At 39.5% G+C, this 27642-nt stretch overlaps 1 protein-coding gene and 1 non-coding gene across 2 annotated transcripts; both read left to right on the top strand.

Annotated features, from left to right (window-relative positions):
* On the top strand, positions 1 to 27229 carry PYROXD1 (pyridine nucleotide-disulphide oxidoreductase domain 1). The gene is made up of 12 exons (XM_049783817.1): positions 1 to 150; positions 6283 to 6363; positions 9125 to 9244; positions 10432 to 10560; positions 13342 to 13415; positions 14067 to 14227; positions 15150 to 15250; positions 16942 to 17077; positions 18343 to 18455; positions 19422 to 19544; positions 25921 to 26058; positions 26930 to 27229. The coding sequence occupies exons 1-12, from the start codon at positions 67 to 69 to the stop codon at positions 27176 to 27178; spliced, it is 1509 nt and encodes a 502-aa protein (XP_049639774.1). The 5' UTR covers positions 1 to 66; the 3' UTR covers positions 27179 to 27229.
* LOC126023071 (small nucleolar RNA SNORA66) lies at positions 18880 to 19009 on the top strand. The gene has a single exon (XR_007500288.1). It is a non-coding gene; the product is annotated as a small nucleolar RNA SNORA66 (small nucleolar RNA).
* Positions 27230 to 27642: the final 413 nt, after the last annotated feature.

Genomic DNA, 27642 nt, shown 5'->3' with positions numbered 1-27642 from the left:
TTCCCGGACTCGTTTGCTCGCTTGATTGCGCTCCCCGACAAGTGCTCGGGAGTCGACTCCCGGGACATGGAGGCGACACGTCGCTCCGGGACGGCGGGAAAGCTGGTCGTCGTGGGCGGAGGCATTGCCGGGGTCACGTGTGCCGAGCAGGTAGCCCACCCCCCCCCGCATCCCTTGGGCTCTTAGCAACTGCCGTGGAGGGTGGCGCCCCCTAGTGTCCAGAGTCGCACTCGGCCTTGCGCACCAGGCGGGGCCTGGACCAGTCGAGGCCAAGTTGGGTTGACAAGTCCCTGCGTTGGGGTGCGCCAATAGGCTCAAATGGGCTTGCAGGCAGGGCCTTGAAGTCCATTTTAAATTAACCCAGACTTGGAGATCCCTGTTGGAACCTGGATTCTGGCCTTATGGCAACCCATGGCTCGCCTAGGAGTTGTGAATGCTGGACCCATTTGCAGAGAATGATCAGATCCATCCCCAGGGCCCCAGGTTTCCAGAGTGAAGGCCCCAAAACATAAGAAGCAGAAGCCACTGATGTCCCTAAAGTGGCTGCTTGCCTCCCACCGGTGTTCCTAGGACCCCTCTCCACCACCACCACCACCCCCATTTGAGTTCAGATCTCTTAAGTAAAACTTCAGTTCTGAATTTATTTATTTATTTTTTTACCATTTATTGTTCCCTGGCTACCAACCTAGCAAGTTTTAGCTTCCCTACCTGGAGGGCTTATTTGTTTGTTTGTTTAATATTTAGGTGAGTGTTTCACATTCTTTCAAGTCCATGTTTATTACCTGGGCTCTGTGCTCAAAGGTCAGGTGAGAAGCCTGGTTATCACTTAATGATACCTTCAAGTGGAGGAGGAAGAGGAATGGAAAAAAATCCTTTCCTGGGTGTTTGCTTCTTTAGGTAGCCTACCTTTGGTGGAAGATAGAATAGGGAGTAATTTCTTTTTTTTTTTTTTTTCCATAGAAGTTGGGAGTTTTATTACTCATTGTCAAGCTCACGTATTCTTGTATTTTCTTAATATATATTTTATTTAAACAACTTGATTAAAACAACATGTTGTGTTTAGGTTTCAGCCATGTAAAGAAGACGACCCATCACCAGTGCAACATTCCCATCTCCAATGTCCCAAATCTCCTTCCTCCCCACCCTACCCCCACCTGTACTCTAGACAGGCTTTCTATTTCCCTTATACATTCTCATTGTTAGGATAGTTCACAATGTAGTTATTTCTCTAACTAAACTCATCCCTGTTTGTGCTGAGCTTCATGAGGTGGGCTGTAACTTCCAGCCCTCCTCTCTTTTGTGTCTGAAAATTATTATTGCAAGAATGTCTTTCATTTTTCTTAAAACCCCTAAATGAGTGAGACCATTCTGCATCTTTCTCTCTCTCTCTCTGACTTATTTCACTCAGCATAATAGATTCCATGTACATCCATGTATAGGAAAGTTTCATGACTTCATCTCTCCTGACAGCTGCATAATATTCCATTGTATATATGTACCACAATTTCTTTAGCCATTCATCTGTTGAAAGGTATCTTGGCTGTGTCCAGAGTCTTGCTATGGTAACTAGTGCTGCAATGAATATAGGTGTAAGGAAGGGATTTTTGTATTCTATTTTTGTGTTCCTAGGGTATATTGCTCCGAGTGGTATAGCTGGATCATATGGGAGCTCGATTTCCAGTTTTTGGAGGAATCTCCATATTGCTTTCCATAAAGGATGAACTAGATGGCATTCCCACCAGCAGTGGATAAGAGTTCCTTTCTCTCCACATTCCCACCAACACTGCTTGTTCTCATTCTTTGTGATGTGTGCCAATCTCTGGGGTGTGAGGTGGTACCTCATAGTTGTTTTGATTTGCATCTCCCTGATGATTAGTGATGTGGACCATTTTTTTCATGTGTCTTTTGGCCATTTGTATTTCTTTGTCAAAGTGTCTGTCCATTTCTTCTCCCCATTTTTTAATGGGATTAGATGTTTTTTTCTTTTAAAGTTTTGTCAGTGCCTTGTATATTTTGGAGATTAGCCCCTTATCTGATGGGTATTGGGTGAATAGTGTCTCCCACTCAGTGGGGTGCTCTTGTATCCTGGGCGCTATTTCCTTTGAGGTGCAGAAGCTTCTCAGCTTAATATATTCCTATCTGTTAATCTCTGCTTTCACTTGCTTGGAAAGTAGAGTTTCCTCCTTGAAGATGCCTGTAGTCTCAATGTCCTGGAGTATTTTGCCTACGTGTTGTTCTATACATTTTATGGTTTCGGGTCTGATATTGAGGTCTTTAATCCATTTGGATTTTACCTTTGTACATAATGTTAAGTTCAATTTTTTGCAAGTGGCTAGCCAGTTGTGCCAACACTACTTGTTGAAGAGGCTTTCTTTGCTCCATTTAGGATTTCTTGCTCCTTTATCAAAAATTAGGTGATTGTATGTCTGCGGAACATTCTCTGAGTATTCAAGCCTATTCCACTGATCTGAGGTCCTGTCTTTATTCCAATACCATGCTGTTTTGATAACTATCGCTTTGAGTAAAGTTTAAAGTTGGGGAAAGTAATTCCTCCCATATTCTTTTTCCCAATGATTGCTTTAGCTATTCTAGGGTGTTTATTGTTCCAAATGAATTTCAAAAGTGCCTGATCCACTTCTTTGAAGAATGTCATAGGTATCTTTAGAGGGATCACATTATATCTGTACAATGCTTTGGGGAGTATTGCCATTTTGATGATGTTAATCCTGCCAATCCATGAGCAGGGTATGTGTTTCCATTTCCGCGTGTCCTCTCTTATTTCTTGGGGCAGAGTTTTATAGTTTTCTTTGTATAGGTCCTTCACATTTTTAGTCAAGTTGATTCCAAGATATTGAGTTTGTGTTGCACTACTGTGAATGGGGTTGTTTTCTTAATGTCCATTTCTTCCCTATTACTATTGGTGTATAGAAAGGCCATTGATTTTTGTGTGTTAATTTTGTAACCTGCCACATTGCTATATGAGTTTATTATTTCTAGAAGCTTTTTGGTAGAGTCTTTAGGGTTTTCTAAGTAGAGAATCATGTCATCTGCAAACAATGAGAGCTTGACTTTTTCCTTTCCTATCTGGATTCCCTTGATATCTTTTTCTTGCCTAATTGCTATAGCAAGGACTTTCAGTGCTATGTTGAATAGGAGTGGTGAAAGAAGACAGCCTTGTCTTGTGCCAGAATTTAGAGGGAAGGCTTTTAGTGTTTCTCCATTGAGGACAATATTTGCCTCTGGCTTGTGGTAGATGGCCTTAACTATATTGAGAAAGGTTCCTTCCATTCCCATCTTGCTGAGAGTTTTGATCAAGAATGGGTGGTGAACTGTATCAAATGCTTTCTCTGTGTCTATTGATATGATCATGTGATTTTTTTTCTTGTTGTTGATGTTGTGTATTATGTTGATAGATTTACAGATGTTAAACCAGCCTTGCATTCCTGGGGTGAAACCTACTTGATCGTAGTGAATGATCTTCTTAATGAGGCATTGAATCCTATTTGCCAGGATTTTGTTGAGGATCTTTGCATCTGCATTCATCAGTGATATTGGTCTGTAATTTTCTTTTTTTGTAGTATCTCTGTCTGGTTTAGGTATCAAGATGATGTTGGCTTCACAAAAGCTATTTGGAAGTGTTCCTGTTTTTTCAATTTCATGAGTCCTGCCAGGATTGGTAGTATTTCCTCTTGAAAGGTTTGAAAGAATTCGTTAGTGAATCCATCTGGGCCTGGGCTTTTGTTTTAGGGCAGACGTTTGATTACTGTCTTAATTTCCTCAATAGTGATGGGGATGTTTAGATATGCTACATCCTCTTCATTCAACCATGAAAGATTATAAGAGTCCAAGAATTTATCCATTTCTTCCAGGTTCTCAGTTTTAGTGGCATAGAGTTTCTCAAAATAGTTTCTGATTACCCTTTGAATTTCTGCCATATTAGAAGTGATCTCTCCTTTTTCATTCCTAATATGAGTTATCAAGTTTCTCTCTCTCTTTTTGTTAGTTTTGCCAGTGGTCTATCAATCTTGTTTATTTTTTCAAAGAACCAACTTCTGTTTTCGTTGATCTTTTGGGTTGTGTTTCAGGTTTCTGCTCAATTGATTTATTCTCACAGCTTTGTAATTTCCTTCTGTCTCCCTATTTTTGGGTCCTTTTGTTGAGCACTTTCTAATTCTGTGAGCTGCGTCATTAAGCTGTTCAGGTACACCCCTTCTTCTTTCCTGATGTGTGCTTGCAAAGCCATAAATTTTCCTCTCAGTACTGCTTGTGCTGTGTCCCATATGTTCTGATAGTTTGTGTCTCCATTGTCATTTGTTTCTAGGAAGGTTTTGATTTCCTCTTTGATTTCATCTCGGACCCACTGGTCATTCAGTATTAGGCTGTTTAACTTCTAGGTATTAAAGATTTTCTTCTGTGTCCCTTTGTAGTTCACATATAATTTCAGGGCCTTGTGGTCAGCAAAGGTAGCCTGCAAAATTTCTATCCTCTTGATATTATGGAGGTATGTTTTATGTACTAGCATAGTCTATCCTGGAGAATGTCCCATGTACGTTAGAGAAGAATGTGTATCCAGGTTTCTGGGGGTGGAGTGTCCTATATATATCTACTAGGCCTCTTTCTTCCATTTCTCTTTTCAGGTCTAGTATATTCTTGTTGAGTTTCAGTCTGGTTGACCTATCAAGTGTTGACAATTCCGTATTGAGGTCTCCCACAATTATTGTGTTGTTATTGATATTATTTTTCAGATTTGTCAACAATTGTATTAAATATTTTGCTTGCCCCTCATTCAGTGCATATATGTTTAGGAGAGTGATTTCTTCCTGCTGTACATATCCCTTGATAAATACAAAATGTCCATCTTTTGTCCCTTACAACTTTCCTGAGTATAAAGTTTGCATCATCTGATATTAGTATAGCCACTCCAGCTTTTTTATGTGTTTATGTTTTTATGTTTGCTTGGATGATTTTCCTCCAGCCTTTTATTTTGAGTCTGTTTGTTCTGACTATTCAGGTGCATTTCTTGTAGGCAGCAGAAGGTTGGATTGTGTTTTTTTTTATCCATTTAGCCACTCTGTGTCTTTTAACTGGTGCATTTAGTCCATTGACATTGAGAGACAGAATTGTCCTGGGATTTAGTGCCATCTTTATATCAAAGTTTGGTGTGTCTGTTGGTCAGTCTTGTCTTAAATTAGGTCTTTCAGTTTTTCTCCTAAGGCTGGTTTTGAGTCTGTAAATTTTCTGAGCTGTTGTTTGTCTGTGAAACCATGTATTCTTCCTTCAAACCTGAAAGTGAGTTTTGCTGGGTGCAGTATTCTAGGTGAAGCATTTATTTCATTGAGTTTTGTCACTATGTCCCACCACTGCCTCTGCCCTTGAGTGTTTCCGGTGACAGGTCTGCAGTAAATCTCAAGGATGTTCCCTTGAATGTAATTTCTCTTTTCGATCTTGCTGCTTTCAGAATTCTGCTTCTATCTGTGCGATTTGTCATTGTGACTAGGAATTGTCTTGGGGTGTTTTTTTCTGGGGTCTCTCTTCGTTGGTACTCTTCGGGCATGCAGGATTTGATTGCATGTATTCTTTAGCTCTGGTAGTTTCTCTTTAATGATGTTCTTGACCATTGATTCTTTCTGGAGATTTTCTTTCTGGGTCTCTGGGACTCCAATGATTCTTAAGTTGTTTCTGTTGAGCTTATCATAGACTTCTATTTTCATCTGTTCCCATTTTTTGAGTAATTTTTCCATTGTTTGATCATTTGCTTTAAGGCTTTTTTCCAATCTCTTCTGCTATATGGAGTTGTTATTCATCTCATCTTCCAGTTTACTAATTCTATCCTCAGCTGATGTTAACCTGTGGGAAAGCTCATCCATGTTTTTCTTCAATTCATCTACTGAGTTTTTCAGACCTGTTATTTGACCTGAAATTTCAGTTTGGAGTTTTCTGATTTCTATCTTCATAGTCACTTGATTCTTATTAGTGTTCTCTTCTATACTTTCTTCGAGTTCTTTGAACATCTTCGATATTGCGACTCTAAATTCCTTATCTGAGAGACTGACTAGTTGGTTGGTCATATTCAAGTCATCAGAAATGCCATCTTCATTCTCTATGTCTGGTGCTGGCCTGCATTTTTTCCCCATTGCCACACTTGTATTAGTGGGTTTTTCTACATGTTGTGGTTGTATTCATTGGCTAAATGATGTGCAAGGTCGGGAAGGGAAGCGGAGCTGTGCTCCTCTGGCTATCTAAACTTATTTTTTCTGTTTTTTTATTTCCTGCTTTAAAAAGTTGGCTGTTCAGTTTCCATCAGAAGATATCCTCCTGATAACAGCATCTCCTGTTATTAAAGCAGTCACAAACTTCAAGCAGGTAAGATCCTTTGTGTACTTGTTTTAGTACTAATTTTTTTTTGTTTGTTTTTGTTTTTGGACTATACCTGGCACTGCTCACTCCTGGCTCTGCTCTCAAAATCACTCCTGGCAGGCTTGGGGGAACCATATGGGATGCTGGGGATCAAACCCAGGTCTATCCCAGATTGTCTCTGCATGCAAAGCAAATGCCCTACCACTGTGCTATCACTCCAGCCCCAGTACTAATTTTAAAATAATTTTGAAAGACAATAGGGAATGTCATTTTGGTAGTTAGAACACTTAAAATGACCAATATTCTCTTAACAGCCATTTTTAAATTGATGCCCAAAATTAGAATTACTGAGATTGAAAACTCAAAGCACTCAGAACGATAGTTTCTAGTCTTTTTCTTCTTGATGTCCATCTTTTCTTCCTACTTGGAAATATTCTCAAAAAAGTTTTAAAAGATACTTTTGAGAAGTCTGCAAATATAAATGTGGGTAAAAATGTACGTGCATACCTTTATTGTAATTACAGGTTGTAATTATTTACATATGAAAGAAAAGTGACTTGGTGCCCAGTTTGCATTTACAGATAATTCCTGTTTCAGGTATGGAACCAGCAGCTTGTGATTCCTTGAGTCTTACTTGAGTATATTATATACTTGAAAGAAAATCTAAGATTATTTGGATCCTATCTAGTATCTCATAAGGCTCATTTCCAAAGATTGCTGATCTTTTCCCTTACCTGTCAAAGGATTGAGCTAAACTTTTTGTTTGTTAGTTGTTTGTTTTTATTTTGGGGCTACTAATTGGTGGTGCTCAGGACTTACTCCTACCTCTATGCTCAGGGACTATATGGGATGCCAGGGATTGAATCTCAGTCAGCAGCATGCATGGCAAGAACCCTGCCTTCTGGACTATCACATCAATGCAAAACTTTAAATAGGCAGAGAACCTTTCTTTTCTGCCCATGCTTCAATGAATACTGCTGCTACAGTTTCTTATCTGGTATAAGTTTCTCTTCTAATAACCTGATTATAGAATAGAACTTAGGTTGTAAGCTCCTAAGTCTAAAGGTTATTTAGTTCCATATGTTAATACAGTATAACCTTTAAAATAGATTAGTATCTAATATAACCAAAACAGTTTGGGGATTGGTAAACCAAAGCACAAATCTTTTCTCTTAATCTAAGAAGAAAGTTTGTCAAAGGTAATTAAGGTATGTATCTTGGGAGAACGATGTATCTTGGGCCTTAGAAATATAGTCCTAAAAGACTTAATGTGGTATGAAGACCCTAGATAGTGAGACTATCTAGAAAACTGAAGTTCAGCTTTTATCAGTCTTACTAACAAGAAACAATTCATAGTTTAACAAGTGAAATTGTCCAGATGAGGGCTATATGATTTTGACAGATTTGTACAGAATACAGGAAATATAAGTGGATTTCCCTGTGACAGTATAATGAAAAGGTCATTAATTGGATTTTGATCCAGCATGGCAACTAGTCTAGGAGAACACACAGATCAAACTTTAGAAATCAATCAAAGAAATAATTATACCTTTATCTGAAAAGATTCCCCTAGTTTTTAATTTTTTCATTAGAAGTGCACTACCTTTTAAATTCTATCAGATTATTATTACTTTTAAATGAATAAAATCCTTTAATTTATATTTCTAATGCAGCTAGATTGAAGTCAAACAAAAACTCTTTGAGGTCCTTTCTTGACCATTATTAACAGTGAAAAGGGGTGCCGGGTCGGTGACGCAAGCAGTTGGACATTTGCCTTACACGTGCTAACCTAGGACTGGCCGATGTTAGATCCCCCAGTGTCCCCCAAGCTGGAGTGATTTCTGAATACATAGCCAAGAGTAAACCCTGAATCATCAGATGTGGCTCAAAAAAAAAAAAAAAAAAACAAAAAATAGTTTAAAGGGAACTAGACAGTGTGGAATCTGTCAGGGCTATGCTGGGCCTGCAGAATAGCCAGGTCAGTCACCAACTCAGGTATGATTTCTCTAGGAAGGACTGAAGAAAGCAGGGACTTTGACCTGCACCTGAGAATTGATTGGGGAAAGGCTGTATCTTTGACAATCAAGGAAAAGGGGTGGTAGGACCAAATGGCTCATTGCTTAGTCCAAACTGAACTAGGGGCCTGTGTAGTGCTTGGGATTGAATTCAGGTTCAACTCTCCCCAGTTTCTGGAACTGGTATTTGCATTCATATCCTGACACACAATGTCTGACCACTTTCCACAATACCTAAGCACATTGACTGGATTTCGAGACTAACCGTGAAGTGGCCTGTATGCTCACATTGAGGCAGACTTGAAGCAAGACCTGTGATGAAAGGAGGTCTGGAATAGCAGCATTTCATACAGTGCCCACTGGAAGTGCTTGTTAATGTAGAAAAAAAGCACACAGTGCCCATAACTTTATTCAAGGGCTTTCTCTGATGTATAAAAACAAATAGATGGGGCCGGAGCAATAGCACAGCAGTAGGGCATTTGCCTTGCACACGACTGACCCAGGATGGACCTGGGTTTGATCCCTGGCATCGCATATGGGCCCCCAAGCCACGAGCAATTTCTGAGCACATATCCGGAAATCACCCCTGAGCATCACCGGGTGTGGCCCCAAAAAAAACAAACAAAAAACCCAACTAGAATTTTTGACGCTGTGGGGGCTATGGGGGACTATGAGAGTCCTGAAAAAGTTGTGTTGTTGTTTGTGTTTGTTTGTTTGTTTTAAGCTACACTTTCCTCTTTGATCTGATACAGGTGTCTAAAGTATTGGAAGAATTTGATGTTGAAGAACAACCAAGTACCATGTTAGAAAACCGCTTTCCCAACATTCAGGTGATAGAATCTGGAGTGAAGCAGCTGAAGAGTGAAGAACATGTAAGAGCTTTTCCCCTTCATAGCATTTTCTTGGTCATTCTTGGTGAAGTGATTTTTGCCTGTGTTTGACCTCACTTGTCCCACCACCACCCAAGTCCACTAATCTAGGAAGTTAGTAGAGATTATTGTATACTGGACTAATGGATTCAGTCTAATTGATTCAGTACGCAGTTGATGGGTTAAAGTATGCAACAAGTCTCTATGGGTATAAAGTGCTATGTTATATTATAAACCTAGCACAACCTATTCCAGGAAAACCTGGCATTTCTCATAGCATCAATTTATGTATTTCTGCTGCCTAAACACCTATTAATTTATTCTCATTCAGCATTAAGAAATAAAAGCAATAGATGTTGGCAGTGAGTTAATGGGAAAATGGGCAGCATCACTGATCATCAAAGATGCAAACCAAATCACTCTTAAGAGTTCATCTCAGACCATTAGAATGGCTGTGATCAAAGAGTAAAAAAATATATATATTATAATGTTAGGAATAGGGAACCATGGTGCACTATTGATGGGAATGTGAATTAATAATAACAGACAATCTGGAATGATATGATTAGCAGCAGGTTTTACAATACCTTCCAGTTAGATTAGAAAATTTATCAAGTTCCACACAGCAGAACACTCATTGAAACTATGGAAAGTAATTTAGTTTTTAACCTGTGAGAAGTATATTGTTTCAGACACCATGAGATTCTCTGTTTAATACAGAGACTATCTGTATCAATATTATTTAATATTAATACATGACTATCCCTCTTATTTTTCTGTGATAAAAAGATAGAGTTTCAACAGACTGCCAAATAGCCTTACAAGGATTAGGAATCACTTGCCTGGAGAATGTATTGTGGATGAGTATAATACTTGCTCTAAGAGTTTTAAGTATCACCAAAGGACAACTTGAATGTATTTTTGCTTTTGTCTTTTTTTTGGGGGGATGAGGAGGGTTTGTGACTCTCAGGGGTTACTCCTGGCTATACACTCAGAAATTGCTCTGTCTCTGGGGACAATAGGGGACACTGGAGATTGAACCCAGGTCCATCCTGGATTGGCCGCATGCAAGGCAAACGCCCTACTGCTGTGCTATCACTCAGGCCCCTGCTTTTGTCTTATTTTAAATGAGCAACTGTACCAAGTATTACATGCCCTCCCTCTGCCTTCATTGTTGCCTGTTTCTGCAGTGCCTTTTAACAGAAGATGGCGGTGAGCACTTTTATAAGAAACTCTGCCTGTGTGCTGGAGCTAAACCAAAGTTGATCTGCAAGGGAAATCCATATGTGTTGGGAATCCGAGACACCGACAGTGCCCAGGTAGCATTGAAACAATGCAAGGGGAAATTGAGGACAGGAAAGTCTGACACATTTCTATGTTTCAATCAAATTGTTCATTCATCATTTAATTCCTAAAGTAAAGGAATTATAGAGGAAGCCTCATACCCCAATCCCGGGGGAATTAGGAAATGCAGTTATGGAAGCAATGCCAACTCTAGCATGAAGGAAAAAATCATCAAGTAAAACCACTCTAAAGTTATAAAACACTGTAATAGCAACTATTGATTTATGGATCAGGAAATAAGTGTGTCTTATTCTTGTTGGAATAAATGGTTTTCAACCTATTCTTTGCATGTGTTTGTCCCAGCTAGATGGGAAGAACTTCTGGATTGGCCCCCTACTTTTATCTGTTCTCTACCAATGGGGGTGGTTCAATTCTTCCCAATAAAGACCTGGGTTAGAGACTTCTGGTTTGGGCTCACAGCTTGCCTATCTGCCTGCCAGTGCCCTGTTAAGTCTGCTGGCAGATACTTTGTGATGGAAGTTTTTACCATTCTAATGGATCAGACCATTGCTGTTGTTACAGTTCAAATTGTGCAGGACATTCATTTTTCTACTTTGATTGGAAATATGTAATTTGCAATCTACAGTTAATTTTCGTTTTCCTAGGAGTTCCTTTCTGTTACAGCCAGGGGTCGCTGAGCACAGAGCCTGGATAGCCCCTGAGGACCACTGGGTCTAACCCAGCCCTCAGAAAGCTATCTTTTCCTTAAAAGGTAGAGCACACCAAAATTTCTTGAACTTATACCTCAGCAAAAAAATTGAATATTCAAAGGATAGATAAATGTGATACAAAATCATGACAATTCCAGAAAAGAGTCACTTGATTGCTTTTTAGTATCAGTGGTAAGCGCTGACGGTGAGGTGAAACTCTGTGGAGCCTGTTCCACTTCTGATCATTTACTTCTGGTATCTTGGCCTTGTAACCAAGACACTCTCCCTGCTTTCCTATCATGACTCTTGGTCTCACTTCTGGCTACTTGTCCCATGAAGTGATCATTTTACATATATACAAAAAATGTTTATTCTTGAAAATAGATCTTGTTTTCTTTTAGAGTCTAGCGAAAATTGGGCAAATTTGACTTACCCTGTGTTGAGTTCATGACAGGGATCCAGCCAGGCCCACTTCATGAGTAAATCCCTGACTTCTCTTAATGATTCTCTGACAGTCATTACTCCCTTTTCCCAACAAAAACAAGTGCTTTTCCATTCTAGAGTCATTATTAGTGACCAGCAGCATAGTTTAAACTCTTGCCATTCTTTTCCCTACAGTGTTCTTCACAGATTTTGAAAGAGATTTGTCTGATTCCATAAAAGGAAAACTCAAACTAATTTCTTAGGGAGTTTTTGTTTTGTTTTGTTTTTTTGGGCCATACCCGATGATGCTCAGGGATTACTCCTGGCTATGCACTCAGAAATTGCTTCTGGCTTGGGGAGCCATATGGGACGCTGGGGGATTGAACCTTGGCCTTTCCTAGGTTAGTTCATGCAAGGCAGATGCCATACCGCTTGTGCCACCACTCCAGCCCTCTTAGGGTATTTTAAGTCAAGCTTAGTGCCTGCAGTCAGTCATAGGAAGTTTGGGGATCTGTTGAATAGAAATGATAACTTGACATAGTAGGGCATTTATTTAATTAGATGATGTCTCTAAGCCCTAGGGCTACTAGGTTTTCTAGAAAGTGCTCTTAAAAAGACCACAAGCTGGGCCAGAGAGATAGCACAGCCATAGGGAATTTGCCTTGCATGCAGTCGATTCAGGACAAACGGTGGTTCGAATCCTGGCATCCCATATGGTACCCCGTGCCTGTCAGGAGTGACTTCTGAGCGCAGAGCCAGGAGTAACCTCTGAGTATAGTCTTGTGTGACCTAAGAACCAAAAGAAAAAAAAAAAAGACCATAAGCTTCTCATAGCTTATGATGACCTTTGGTGAGGTAAGGTGACTGAATTGGGGAAAGGGGTGGGAAAGATTACAGGGGTCTTCAAACTATGGCCCATGGGCCACATATTGTATTTATTCCCATTTTGTTTTTACTATAATCTGGCCCTCCAACAGTCTGAAGGATAGTGAACTGGCCCCCTGTTTAAAAAGTTTGAGGATCCCCGGTAGAAGCTTTTATTGTGAGTTTATCTGCCTCGGGTTACTTAATCCCTTCAGAAACCAGAGGAGAAAGTGTCTGGTTACTTTCATAGCCAGTTATCAAAGAACTAGAGATGTAAAGGGGGTCATCTGTGGCACTGCGGAGCCAGGAGCTCTGGGGTCTGCTCTAAAAGCGCTGCTCATTCTGTGAGTTTTCAGTGTCGGTGACTCTAAAAAGTGGCCACTGAGGGCCTAGAAGGAAGAAAAGAATGGGATCCATTGCTAGGGAACGGCAGTTACTTTTCTTGGTTAACAGCATTATTTCGCTAGTATTGTCCATATCTTTTCCCATACTGTTTATGCTATCCGTTATTTATCATTATTTTCTTCCTAATTAAAAAAATAATAAGTTGCCTGCAAGCTGCTCATGCCTCTTATTCTACTGCTGCGGCAGATGATCTAGGTCAGGGAAGGGGGTGGCTTACCCTTAGGACACTGGAATGAAGCATGATTCATGGGGTTGAGGTGGGGTATGTATATAGCATTACTGTGGATGGGCATCCCTGCTGAGTGAGAAAGTCAGATTTCTTTTGTTGTTCCTTTTGAGAACATATCCCACAAAGCCTCTTCAAATGTCTCTCACACCTTACAAACTGGCGATCTAATTTTCTTCTGCCTCTAGGAATTTCAGAAACAGCTAAGCCAAGCTAAAAGAATACTCATTGTAGGCAACGGTGGCATTGCACTTGAACTAGCGTAAGTGTGTGCTTTTCATTGTTTGGAAACTATTCTTTGATTTGTGTCTACTGGCAGACCAGAGCCAGTTTGGACTACTCCCGGGCAAAGACAAATGTCATTCTTTTTCTTTAATTTCAAGGGATGAAATTCCACTTTCTGTCTTAACTTTTATGACATTCGCTAAGTCCTTAGTTCACTTGGGATTGCTTTCTGTCCTCAGGGGTCAGACACTGGTGTCAAGCCAGATTGAACCCTTATCTGTTTTACAAGTGTGAGCTGTATTGAAACACTGTGTGTCTGCAGCCAGAGAGGGAATATCCCCCCAACCTTGTTTTCCTGCTTTTGCATCTCCTGCTTCACTGATGGCACCTTTCTGACCTGTGACACCCCCCAAATCTTGGTGAATCTTATTCTATGATGTGTGGTATTCCCAGTTGTCCTCAGATTTATTTTTTTTTTTGAAGTTTGGGGACTGTAAACACAGGCATTTGAATGAATATTATCATTTTAATATATTATTTCCAGTTCTGTAAGAAAAAGACAAATCTTCCCCCAAAATAATAGGAATAACCTACTGTGGCCTACAGAGGGCCATAGGAGATAATTATTTGCCAATAAAGATTTCTACTCAGGCTTTTTTAATTACTGTAATTGTAATATTTTTTTTAGATATGAAATTGAGAGCTGTGAAGTGATTTGGGCCATTAAAGATAAAGCTATTGGGAATACTTTCTTCGATGCAGGAGCAGCAGAATTCTTAACTTCTAGGCTCACTGCTGAGAAGCCAGAGACTGCTATTGCCCATAGAAGAACCAGGTACACCGCAGAAGGTAAATGGGTTCCAATCCCTTAGTCTACCAATAAAGTCAGGATGAAGGGATAGTATTGTGAGTAGGGTACTTGCTTTGCTTGTAGCCCACCTGAGTCCTATCCCTGCCTAGGTCCCCCAAGCACTGCTAGGAGTGTTCCCTTAGTACAAAGCATAGGAGCAACCCCTAAGTATCTCCTGGTGTGGACCCCCCAAAAAAAACAAAAATAAATTAAAAACTTAAAAGGTGAGGAATATCTGGATGATGGGAATATAGGTGATATTTACTTCTGTATCCTTAAGTCACTTTTTGGTTCTTCTGTGATCCATGTATTGGGAAAAATAACAAAACTGGAAAAGTAAAGTAAATTAAATAATTTACATGATTTGGGGCCTGATGGTGGCACAAAGCGGTAAGATATCTGCATTGCCAGCACTAGCCAAGGACAGACCAGGGTTCAATCCTCGGTGTCCCATATGGTCCCCCAAGCCAGGAGCGATTTCTGAGCTCATAGCCAGGAGTAACCCCTGAGTGTCACCTAGTGTGGCCCAATAAAACAAAAACAAACAAACAAAAGAATTCATTGTTTTTTTCTTTTAAGCTTTTGTCTTATAGAATTTGATATGACTGTTTTGGGACTATTAAAAACTCACAATATTTTCAGATTTTAGCCAACTTTCTTAATTCATATTAATCAATTAATATGGATCATATTAACTCATACATAACCAGTTTATAATGTGACTTCCCAAACACACCTTGAGTATGTTTATATTCAACACTCCAGAGAGTATTGAATCAGTGCTACATCACGAAGCTTTAAAGAAATAAATAGATCACTAATGGAGTTGATAATGCTGTCTGTATACTTTATCTAAAATTCTAGAACAGACTGCGATGAGTCTGCTTAGCAATTTATTGATTCTTGCACTTATATTTTCAGGAAACAAAAAAAAGTCACAAAGCAAAGCCAGTGCTGGTAATACCGGGAGTGCCTTGGGACCTGATTGGCATGAAGGCTTGAACCTTAAAGGAACTAAAGAGGTATGTTTTTCTGTATTGACTGAAATGTTAAAATGCAGTTCTGATTCTTTAACTAGTTGGCATCATCACATTTTTGTTGGAAAGGTCTTCAGAGGCACACTTGGCCCAGCTGCCCACTAAAGAGGTGAATAGAAAATGCATCCAAAACTTTCATTCATCCTTTAGGGGTTGTGGGGAGACAGGACCTACAACCAAGCAGTGATTGGGACCTACTCAAAGCCCTACTCAAATGCTGTTCTTTGGATACTTGGGGCACCTTCCATGTACAAAGCGTTAACTCCAGCTCCTCATGTTCTGTCTGTTCCCCTTCACTTCCAGGGATAGGGCTTCATACATCAGCTGGAGTGAATACAAATGTGTATTTAAAATCAAAGGTTATGAGCGGAAGCTTTAGCAGGCAGCACGGGGAGTAGCATGGCTTCATGCTGCGGGCTTTTTGGCCAAGCTTAGGGCAAGATAGGGGCTCCAGCTGCCCCCAACAGCCTTCTCTCCTTCCTTCCAGACCCCAGAGCTATCCATGTAAAAAAAAAATATCAAAAGTTATGACAGGTACATTATAAAATTTAAAGGTTTTATGGTGGGTAATGCAGTGGCTAAAGCACTTGCCTTGCATGCAACCAGTCTGGGTTCAAACCCCAGTACCCCTGAACCCACCCCAAGTTTCCAGAAGTAATCCAAGTACTGCTAGGTGTGGCCAAAAATCAAAAAGAAAAGCGGGGGGGGGGGGGGAAGTGATCAGATGAATCCAAAATAAAATATGAATTAGATATTCTAATTACAGACATGGAGGACATGATTTTTTATTTATGTTCTCATTTTCTAATTTGACCATCTTTGCTAGGTAAATCTTATGGAGATTACGTGCAATCTGTACCTGTTACTTTCTTTTCAGCCTTGTTTGGGTGCATGTGAAGCTGGTTTTATGGCATAGCTCCAGTCCAGGTACACTGTCTTCAGGAGGCTTTTACAATCGCTAACAGTTGTGATTTTTAAGGAATATATAGGGCCAGAGAGAATAGTATGGGTCAGTCACTTCCTCTGCATGTGGCCAACCCTATCATATTATCTTCTGAACACCGCCTGTGTTCAAGCTGAGCAGAATCCAGAATAAACCCAAAATAAACCACTGTAGTGGGCCCAACAAAAGTTTAGCACTAGAGATGTGCTCTGGCAGTAAAAAACTTGCCTTAGCATGAATGAGGTTTTTATTCCTAACAAAAAAGAATATCTAATTTAAATGAGTTTTAAACTCATTTTAATATTCTTGTTTTCTGCCAAAGCAACTATTAGATCTCATTATTCTCCTGCTCTCTCCTTCAATGCACGGGCAAAGAAAGAGGCTCATTTGGGGTATGCAAGGCGTTCATGTAAGTTTTAAAAATTACTTTTCATGGGCCCGGAGAGATAGCACAGCTGCGTTTGCCTTGCAAGCAAGCGATCCAGGACCAAAGGTGGTTGGTTCGAATCCCGGTGTCCCATATGGTCCCCTGTGCCTGCCAGGAGCTATTTCTGAGCAGACAGCCAGGAGTAACCCCTGAACACTGTCGGGTGTGGCACAAAAACCAAAAAAAAAAAAAAAAAATTTTCATAGGTTTCAGCAAGTGCAATAGACATTTTTCCTTCACTTACAATAACCTAAATCATTCTTTCCAGAAGTATTTTGTTCATCAGTATTTTTGTATTTATTTCAGTTCTCTCATAAGATTCACATTGAAACCTTATGCGAAGTTCAAAAAATCTACCTTCAGGAGGAATTTAGAATTGCTGAAAAAAAGTCCTTGCCTTTTCCAACAGCTTACCAAAATGAATCAGTTACAACTGATAAAGGTAAGTCATGAAATGGAAATATATATATATGTATGTATGTATGTATATGTATATATATGTAACTGCATATGTAAAATTCACATATGAAAAATATAGTGCTTCGTGTGATACTACAGAGCAGCGGTCCTCAAACTTTTTAAACAGTGTCCAGTTTACTGTCCCTCAGACCATTGGAGGGCCAGACTATAGTAAAAACAAAAATTATGAACACATTCCTATGCACACTGCATATATCTTATTTTGAATTGAAGAAACAAAAGGGAACAAATAAAGATTTGTGGCCCACGAGCCGTAGTTTGAGGACCACTGCAGAGGGTCAAACACTTGCCTTATGCAAATGTGCTTACTAACCTGGATTTAATTGATCTCCACCATCCCGTATGATTCCCTCAGCCCCACCAGGCATATTCCTGAGCACAGAGCCGGGAGTAAGCCCTGAACATTGCTAAAAAATAAACAAACATACAAAGTCAAGATGAAAACAGTTTTCATTTTCACCACATGGGTCAACTTTCCTTATTGGCGCTGTGGCATTTTAGTAATGGTTGTGTGTTGACTGCTACAGCTCAGCAAATAATCCCTAACTCACAGATCAAAAAAGAAAGTCAAGTCACTTGTAACTCTCTGAGGTGAAAAGCAAACAGATTAAACATCTGTAAATTTGGAATGAATCACAGATCTACTTCCTATTGCAGCTGTCATATAGAGAACTAGTATTTGCAGATAAACTCTCAGCAACTATTGTATGAGATAGTTTACTGTGATGAATTCTTTGTATTTTTGATCGGAGTTTTAAAAAATACTTTATATGGGAATCACTTTGAAAAATAAGAACTTTATTGTCTTAAACTCTAAGGGGACTGAAAAGGCTTCGTTGGTTTTCTGTTTCTGATCTGGCAGCACTCAGGGGTACTTTTGGTTGTATGCTCATAAATTACTCCTGGCAGGCTCAGGAGATCATCTGGGATGCCAGAGATCGAACCCAGGTTGAGTGCCAAAGACAAACAACCTAACCACTCTGCTCTTGCTCTGGCCGCTTTTAAAGAAATAATTATAAAGTGACAGCTAATAATCTTACTTTGTAAGAATTTCTAAATTTGTAACTGTTTGGAATGTCACAATTAATTGCATCCATGACCTGGATTATAAAAATTATTAGAGAGTGAGTGTTTCAAAGTTTTTTTGGTTCTAGTTCTAATCACAATGATACAGGCAGGTGGCGATATAGTTGAAAATCAATTTTTTTTTTCCTTTTCTTTTTTTAGAGTTATGGCCTGTGTATGTGGAGCTGACCAATGGAAAGATCTATGGCTGTGATTTCATTGTCAGTGCTACAGGAGTTACACCAAATATAGAACCTTTCCTCACTGGCAACAGCGTAAGATGAAAGTTTGTCCCTTTAAAGTATTAGTTATATAAGACATTCTTTTACTCTTAAATATCAATAATTATTTGTGTTAGCCTAAAACTGTGACTTAAGTTGGCTTATTTTGTTTTCCATTCAGTATTTGAACATTTGCTGCATAAAGTTCCCCATTAGTGGAGAACAGTACCCAGTTTATATTTCTAAAGGCTTATCAGACACTGAGACAGATAACTGTGAATTTGGGGGGAGGGTTGTGCCACTCCCTGTAACGCTTAGGGGTTACTCCTGGCTGTGAGCTCAGAAATTACTCCTGGCTTGGGGGACCATGTGAGACACCAGGGGATCGAACCATCCTACGTTAACACGTGCAAGGCAAACACCCTACTGCCTACGCCACCGCTCCAGCCTCACTGTGAATTCTTAAATGATTATTTTAGTGCAAACTCAGTCACTGACTGCACGACATTGCAGAAGTGAGAACAAGGTTTGCTAAAATAACTGCTGTGATAGAAATGGATTCTTGGGCCAGAGAGATAGCACAGCAGTAAGGTGTTTGTCTTGCAAGCAGCCGATCAAGGATGAGCGGTGTGATTTAAAAAAAAAAGGATTCATTTCATCCGCCACGCCAAGGTTGCTGTTCTGTTCTAGTACATAAAGGATAAGAAGAAAAACGATCCTTTTAGAGAAACCATCTTGTATATTTAGCATTTGAATAGATAGATAGATAGATAGATAGACAGACAGACAGACAGACAGACAGACAGACAGACATATATATTTAGCATTTGAATCTTACAGATAAAGGAATTCTATTCTTATGAGTATGGCAGTCATATTGCTATTGGAAGTTATTGATGTAAAATGTCAGTTTTGTGTCTGGATTTGTCTGAGTCACAGGAATTTAATTTCCTGAGAACTGAGCTTAGTTTCCTTGTTTCCTTTTTCTCAGCCCGTGTTCTTATGAGGAATCCTCTTTAGTTTGCTCTAGGCGAGGATGGCGGCCTGAAGGTGGACGACCATATGCGCACCTCTGTGGCTGATATCTATGCTGCAGGGGACATCTGTACTGCAGCCTGGCAGCCCAGTGCCCTCTGGCAACAGGTAAGCAGCCATGGCTGGGTCAGTGTCAGGCCCTTAGTGTCATCTGAATATGACATGATGGAGGAGCTGCCAGCACATCTAGTTTTTCTGCTTTCTCATTTTCTATTTAAAACTAATGTCAAAAACAAGACCTGAAGAAAAAGTGCAGCAGGTAGGGCACTTGCTTTGCAGGCAGCCTAGGATCATTCCATGGTGTCCCCAGAGTACCACCAGGAGTGATCCCTGAGCACAGAGCCAGCAGTAAATATAGCCAATAAGCCACAATGAAACAGCACTGTGATTTGTTCCTGTGGCTAGATTACTGTTACTCAGTTATACTGAAATAGACTTGACAAGAATTTAGGGATCTTATGATTCCCATGCATATCAACACTGCAGTGAGCCTCTGTGGTCAGAATGTACTTTACTTTTGATCTGCTCACTTCAGCAGCCACCAGCTACACAAGTCGATTGAACACATGGCCTTTGGTTAATATTATGGAGGGAATTAATTCTAATCTTGCTTTCTATTAATTTTAAATAACTTCCCATGGATTCCATATTGTATAGTCCATCTTAAATTTAAAAAAGCCCACTAGTAACACAAACCATAGAGATAGTACATTCAGTTCCTGTGGAAATTATTAGTGAAAAAATTGCTCCTGTGAACATCCTTTTTTTTTCATATATATAATTTTTATTTTGATCATAGTGGCTTACATATTGTTGACAATAATATTCTAGGTACATATTCACATAAAATCAGGGGGGATTCCCATCCCTAAATTGTCCTCCCTACACCTCCGTTTTTGTCCTACCTCCCATTTCCTCTTCCCTCCCCCCCAGGGTGGCTAGAATATGTGATCCCCTCTGTATTTGACCTACTACTTAGTAGTCTTGCATCAGTTTGGTCTTGGTGCCTCCCTTATTTCCCCCTCTAAGTGGGGGCAGGGCTAGCAGTTCAAGTTGGGTGGTTTTGCCTGAAAAAGAGAAAATGAGTAAACTGGGGTAAGAGTCTAATACCCCAAAAATGGGCAGAATCCTTCTAGAGGTTCTCCTCATCGATTTGGGAAATGAGGGAGAAAAAGAAGGTGAAACACCCCATCAGTACCAAAAGAAGTGTCAAATATTCAGTGAGGACTCCAGTTACATCGATAAGCACCACAAAAAACTGATAAAAAAAAATACAAACAAAAACAAACAAACAAACATATAAACCAAAAAAACTCGCCGTGGTCTTGAAATAAGAAACATGGTGTAGCACATAACGAAAGAAAAGAAAGGAAGAGAAAAAAAAAACAAAAAAAAAAAACAAAAAAAACAAAAAAAGAATAATTGGGGACAACAATTTCAATAATCACATCCAAACCGAGAAATCGACCAAAATAGGTAGGTAAATAAAAATAATAATAACAATAATAAATGAAGGTAATATATATATATATATATATATGTATATAAAAATATCCCAGGTTTTGTGCTTTTTGCATTTTTGTTTTTTCCCTCTGCCCTGGCACAGTAAATATTGGGGTCATTCGAAACGGAATTCACTTGCCCTATGAGATATGGGGATTCTCCGTCCTTGGAGTATACTGTCATGGGATCAGTTCTAGTCTTTGCTCAGGATCATTACTCTCCCGGTAGTGTTTTGTTTTGTTTTGTTTTGTTTTGTTTTGTTTTGTTTTGTTTTGTTTGTGTGTGGAAGACTTCTGCTTTGTCCAGGGTGATACATTCAGAGCTCTGTGTTTAGTGGTCTCAGTATCTGTACAGATCCTGAGGTGGGCTTTATGGTGAAGTCAGTCTTTGTGAATCTAGAGGTTCTGTTGCCTCAGTGCGAACATCCTTCTTTAAAAACACTTTCCACTGATTTTTCTCCAGCCCTCAAAGTTGGCTGTCGACTGGTTCTAAAGCAAAAATGCAGATGATCCTAAATAACTCAGGATTTAGGGACTCTGCTGCAATCCACAACCATCCCAATCAGAAATCTGTAACTTATTCAGCTGTAGCTCTTGCATACTTGGGGCAAAAAGGCAGTGTCAGGAGTGGCATTTGTTTGACTGGCTTCCTCCAAGCCACATCCCCTAACCCCTCATATCTAACATTTAACTACCCAGTAACTTACTCCCAATATTTGATATTGAACATTACCAATTAGCACATATTTATAATGTTATCATAGATACTATATTTATTTTTTTTATTTTAGGCCACACCCGGCAGCGCTCAGGGGTTACTTCTGGCTATGTGATTAGAAATTACTCCTGGCAGGCTCGGGGAGCATATGAGATGCCGAGAATCGAACCCGGGTCAGCCACATGCAAGGCAAACGCCCTATCGCTGTGCTATCTCTCCGGCCCCAGATACTGTATTTTAAAGTAAGCAAGGATATATGAAATATTACTAAAATTTAAAACAAAAATTAAAAGTGCAACTGCAGTACTGCATTTATTCTGCTGACAAGAAAGCACAAATATAAGTTTACCCACTTGTCAGTTTAGATTCTGGTCAGCTGTACTTATGGAAATTACTTTGTGGCCAATGATTGTCTTAAGAGCTGGAGAGACATAGTAGATATCTTGGATGAAATCACTAGCTGACACTTTGTGAGAGACTAGTTCCAACCAGTTTGGGATATTTTTTTATTCAGATTATCCATGGAGTGTGGCATAGTGGGAGTGTGGGAGTTGGAGTTTGGAAACTTGGAAGCATTTGTTTGGGGTTCCCTTGGTACTCAGCACTGGGAAAATTTCAGAATACCAAGTGCTTAAACCAAGCTGCTCCCACCATCCCCCAGTGGAGTCCAGCTGAATCCACTACTGTCCAGGTGAAGCCTATTCCTTGTTCCTTCCGTTTCCGGCTCCATCCCACCCACTCCCTGTTTCACAGATCCTATCTCTTGATCCCTCATCTCTCAACATCATTCTTTTGTCAGTCTGAGAGTTTGTTTCTGTTTTTCCGTGTTTATATTCCATGTATAAGTGAAATTATACTGTATTTTTCTTTCATCTTAACCTGCTTAGCACATTGCTTTAGATTTCACCCACGTTGCAGATGGCCAGCTTGTACTTTTTCTATCTTGAGTAGTGAGTAGTCTGTTGTGTAAATTCAGATGTTTTCAGTCATCCCTGGATGAACTGAGTAATCTGTCTAGGCCCATGGTCAGTAGTGCTAAAGTGACTGACAATCGGGCTGCACATCTCTCTGAATTCATGTCTCTACATTCTTAGGAAAGTAAAGTTCCTGAATCACATGGAAATTCTATTCTTAAATTATTTTATTTTTTATGTATTGGTTTTGTTTTGGGGCCACAACCAGCAGTGCTCAGGACTTACTACTCCTTGCAGTGCTTAGGAGACTGGATAGGATGGATAATGGGGATTGAATCTGGGTCAGTCACATGCAAGACAAGCACCTATCACTTCGGCCCCTCTGTATTTTTGTTTTGTTTTGTTTTGTTGGGTCATGCCCGGCAACGCTCAGGGGTTCCTCCTGGCTCTATGCTCAGAAATTGCTCCTGGCAGGCTTAGGGGACCATATGGGATGCCGGGATTCGAACCACTGACCTTATCCATGCAAGGCAAACGTCTTACCTCCATGCTATCTCTCTGGCCCTGGCCCCTCTGTACTCTGAGAAACCTTGGTTCTGTTTATTGTAGCGGCTGCCGCTGTTTGTCTCCAGCAGTAGGTAAGGACTTGTCTTTCTCCATATTCTATTCTCAGTACTGGTATCTCATCTTTTTCAATACATGTTGGTTTGATTTACATTTCTCAATAGAGATGATTTTCATGTGCCTTTTGGCCATCTTAGATCTTCTTGAAGATTATTCAGCCTTGCAATTCATTTTTATTGGGTTGGGATTTTTTGTTTAAATTTATGAAGTCTGGATATCTGTATTAATTTCTTACTAGATATGTAGGTTATGACTTTATTCTTTTTTTTTTTTTTTTTTTGGTTTTTGGGTTACCTGGCAGTGCTCAGGGGTTACTCCTGGCTCTACACTCAGAAATCGGTTCTGGCAGGCTCGGAGAGCATATGGGATGCCGGGATTGAAACCACTATCCTTCTGAATGCAAGGCAAACTCCCTATCTCCATGCTGTCTCTCCAGCCCCATGACTTTATTCTATCAGTAGATTATCTTTTTTCAAGTGGGATGGGTGGTTGTCTTTTTGTTTGTGGTGGTTGATTTTGCTATACAGAAGCTTTATTTGATGTAATCCCATTTGGGCTTCACTTTATTTTGCTTTTTGCTCTTGTTTCTCTTCCTGTTGGAATCAAATTCCCAAAGAAATCTCTAAGGCTGGGACCAGAGTGATTGATTACATAGTGGGTAGCAAATTTGTGTTGCACATGGCCAACCCATCTAGTTCTATCCTTGCCTAGTCCCCTGACTCTGCCAGAGTGATTTCTAAGCACAGAGCCAGTAGTAACCCAAATGCCACTGAGTGTGACCCAAAAGCTAAAAAAAAAAAATCTCTAACGCAAATGCTAAGAAGCATATCATCTAAGTTTGGTTTTAGGACATGCATCCAAGCATGTGATCATTTTGAATTAAGTTTTGAATTTAAGTTAGGTTCATTCTTTCGCACGTGGCAGTCTGGTTTTCCCAACTTCATTTGCAAAACATTTTCCTTTCTCCATGATATACTCTTGACTTTTTTTTTTTAATGAAATGTTGCTTAGGTTTGGGTAGTTTTATTTTCAGGCTTCTTTGTACTCTTCCAATGCTTGCTCCTTTTTTTTTTTTTCCAATACTGTGCCATTTGGTGGCTTCATAGTATAAAGCCAGGGATATAGCCTGGTTATTCAGTGTCATCTGTGTTTCCAAAGACATTTTTGTTTATTTCCATTTTTTTTTGTTTTGTTTTGTTTTTGGGCCACACTTGGCGGTGCTCAGGGGTTACTCCTGGCTGTCTGCTCAGAAATAGCTCCTGGCAGGCATGGGGGACCATATGGGACACTGGGATTCGAACCAACCACCTTTGGTCCTGGATTGGCTGCTTGCAAGGCAAACACCACTGTGCTATCTCTCCGGGCCCTCTATTTCCAATTTTTAAAAATGCAATTGAAGTTTTGTTAAAGGATGCCACCATAAGTATTTATTGCTTTAGGTAAGATGGCCATAATAGTAGCAGTGTTAAGTTCTTACAGTTCATAAGTATGGAATACCTCCAGTATTTTGTTTTCTATTCTCTTAACAAATCTTACAATATATATTATATACCTGGGTCTTTGCCTCTGAAATTTTTGGTGTAATTGTAGATGAGATTTTCTTAATTTCTCTTCTAGTTCTCATTGCATAGAGACATGCAGCAGGTTATTGTATACTGATTTTTTGTAGACAGTCACCATATTGTATCGCTTTATAGGTTTTAGAATTTAGTATATGCACATCACCTGCCATTAGTTATCTTCTCCTTTTCCAATGTGAATTCCCTCTTTTTTCTTGCCTAGTTGCACTACGACAGAAAACTGTTGAATAATCATAGCACTTACTCCTGGCTCTTTGCTTAGACAAGATCATTCCTGACAAAGCTCAGGGAGGATCAAGTGCCTCACCTGCTATACTATCTCACATCCGCCAGCCCACATGAAGGAATGAGAAGCTAAAGAGAGACAGACTTTTTTCTAAGTGATATAACATTTACATTAATGCTGATAATACATCTTCTGGAGAGAAAAGTACTTTTTTTTTCACTTATTAATTGGTTTGGGGCCACACCCAGCAATGCTCAAGGGTTACTCCTAGCTCTGCACTCAGAAATCACACCTGGCAAGCTCAGGGAGACATATGGGATGCCAGGAATCGAACTGAGTCTGTTCTGGGTCAGCCGCCTGCAAGGCAAATGCCTTACTGCTGTGCTCTCTCTCTAGCCCCGTGAAGCTGGTGAATGAAAATGTTACTCTTGTTTTATTACCAAAAATTTTAGTAACTTTCAAATAGAAATGTTATAGAACCACATAATGGTATCAGTCTTTAATTTTAGAGTCATTTAGACAACAGTTTGGTGATTGTTTCTAGAAATGGCAGAGATCCAATGGAATAATTTGAAACCACGAGATTTCACCAATCTCTAGAACTGTAAGACAAGCATTGTATGCCTTTACATCAGGGTCTCAAACTCGCGACCCGCGTACAACATTTTGTGGCCCTGCCCTAGAGGAATCCTTTTTTGTTTTGTTTTAGTTGTTTGGGTCACCCCCCCCAATGTTCAAGGCTTACTACTGACTTTGCACTCAAGGATCACCCCAACTTTGCTTCCTGCAGCCCACAGGTAAATTGAGTTTGAGACCCCTGCTTTCATAGTCTACGAAGTTTAGGTTATAACTTTGTAAAATTATTTTAAAGGTTGTGTCTTTGACATAATTAAATAGATACATTTTTTTTTACATTTCAGATGAGGCTTTGGACACAAGCTAGACAGATGGGATGGTATGCTGCCAAGTGTCTGGGTGCAGATATTTCAGGACATGTTATTGAGATGGATTTCAGCTTTGAACTTTTTGCTCATGTAACAAAATTTTTTAACTATAAGGTAAGATAAGTAAACTAATGTCTCCTTTGGGGTTTGGGTCATACTCTATAGTGCTTACCCAACAGTGCTCAGAGGTTAATACTGGTGATGCTAGGACAAACATGTGCAAGTGTGCAAGGCAAGCACTTTAACTCTCAGGTGCTCTCTCCGACATATATTCTTTTTTTTTTTTTTTTTTTTTGGTTTTTTGGTTTTTTGGGTCACACCCGGCAGCACTCAGGGGTCACTCCTGGCTCTATGCTGAGAAATCACTCCTGGCAGGCTCAGGGGACCATATGGGATGCTGGGATTCGAACCACCGTCCTTCAGTATGCAAGGCAAACACCTTACCTCCATGCTATCTATCCAACCCCCAACTTAAATTCTTAACGTTGATTTCAACTAATTTTCTCAAATGGAGAAAAGTTTCTATCTTTTTGTCATTTTAGGAAAACAGCTTCCCACCATTTGTTGCAAATTTCCATGCTTAGTATTTTTGTTCTCTGTTGATTCATAGCTAAGTTCTGAGATTTACTATTTGGATGGGGAATGAGTAAGCTTTTCCTTTGTGTTATCTAACTTTCCCTATATTATTCAGGGAGTCTATTTTCAAGAAGCTCACATAAATATTTACATTTATGGGAAGATTAAGTCATTTGCTCCTTATTTATTACATTTTTAGGTCATGACTGCTATACTGAATTGTACATTTGTTAGATGTTTTTATGTTTATGATACCATTAGAATATTCTAGGACCCTTCTTAATGATGTTGTATGTAGCTGTAAAATATGTCACTTTCCTTTTGGCTTCCAACATAACACAGAATAACTGTTTTCTGTTTCTTTTTTTTTGGTACGCATGAGGATATCTTTTTATTGCTCTCTGTATAGGTTGTATTACTGGGAAAATATAATGCACAGGGCTTAGGTTCTGATCATGAATTAATGCTGAGATGTACCAAAGGACAAGAATACATCAAAGTCGTCATGCAAAATGGGCGAATGATGGGAGCTGTCTTAATTGGTGAAACTGATTTAGAAGAAACATTTGAAAATTTAATTTTAAACCAAATGAATCTTTCATCGTATGGAGAAGATCTACTAGATCCAAATATTGATATTGAAGATTATTTTGACTAAAATGGACATGTCAAGTAATGTATGTTCCAGATAATACAAAGTCATTGATTTAATGATGACTGCATTGAAGATAAATGTAGGAACAGTAATAACTTAGTGGGGAAGCATTCAAGTTCCAATTATCAGTTTCGGTAACATATTTTTAATACAGAATTAGTGACCTATGAGATTTCATGAAACAGATTTACTTTATTCTTTTCAATTTATTTCCTTTCATGACTTCTATAACTGTTATATTAACCTAAAATTACTGTGATTGAGCTAATTATCAATGTAATTAATACTCCAAATACCAAAGGAAAATGGGGCTAGATAGATCATACACTGTGTAGGCTACTAGCCTGTCATCAGAAATAAACCCTGAGCATAGCCAGGTGTGGCCCAAAGGCCACCAAAAAACAAAAACAAACAAAAAAAAACAAAACAAAAACAAAAGCAAAATACAATTAGGTATTTCAAGGCCT

Source organism: Suncus etruscus, chromosome 11, assembly GCF_024139225.1.
Source record: "Suncus etruscus isolate mSunEtr1 chromosome 11, mSunEtr1.pri.cur, whole genome shotgun sequence".
Lineage (NCBI taxonomy): Eukaryota > Metazoa > Chordata > Mammalia > Eulipotyphla > Soricidae > Suncus > Suncus etruscus.
The sequence above is the reverse complement of the archived record's forward strand: the minus strand, read 5'-3'. Positions and strand labels throughout refer to the sequence as shown.

What these genes read in the sequence shown, in the direction of transcription:
- PYROXD1 (XM_049783817.1), top strand. Translation starts at nt 67, where the DNA reads ATGGAGGCGACACGTCGCTCCGGGACGGCGGGAAAGCTGGTCGTCGTG. An exon ending in ATCAGTTACAACTGATAAAG is followed by an intron (nt 17,078 to 18,342) that starts GTAAGTCATGAA and finishes TTCTTTTTTTAG; the next exon opens with AGTTATGGCCTGTGTATGTG. An exon ending in CTTTCCTCACTGGCAACAGC is followed by an intron (nt 18,456 to 19,421) that starts GTAAGATGAAAG and finishes AATCCTCTTTAG; the next exon opens with TTTGCTCTAGGCGAGGATGG.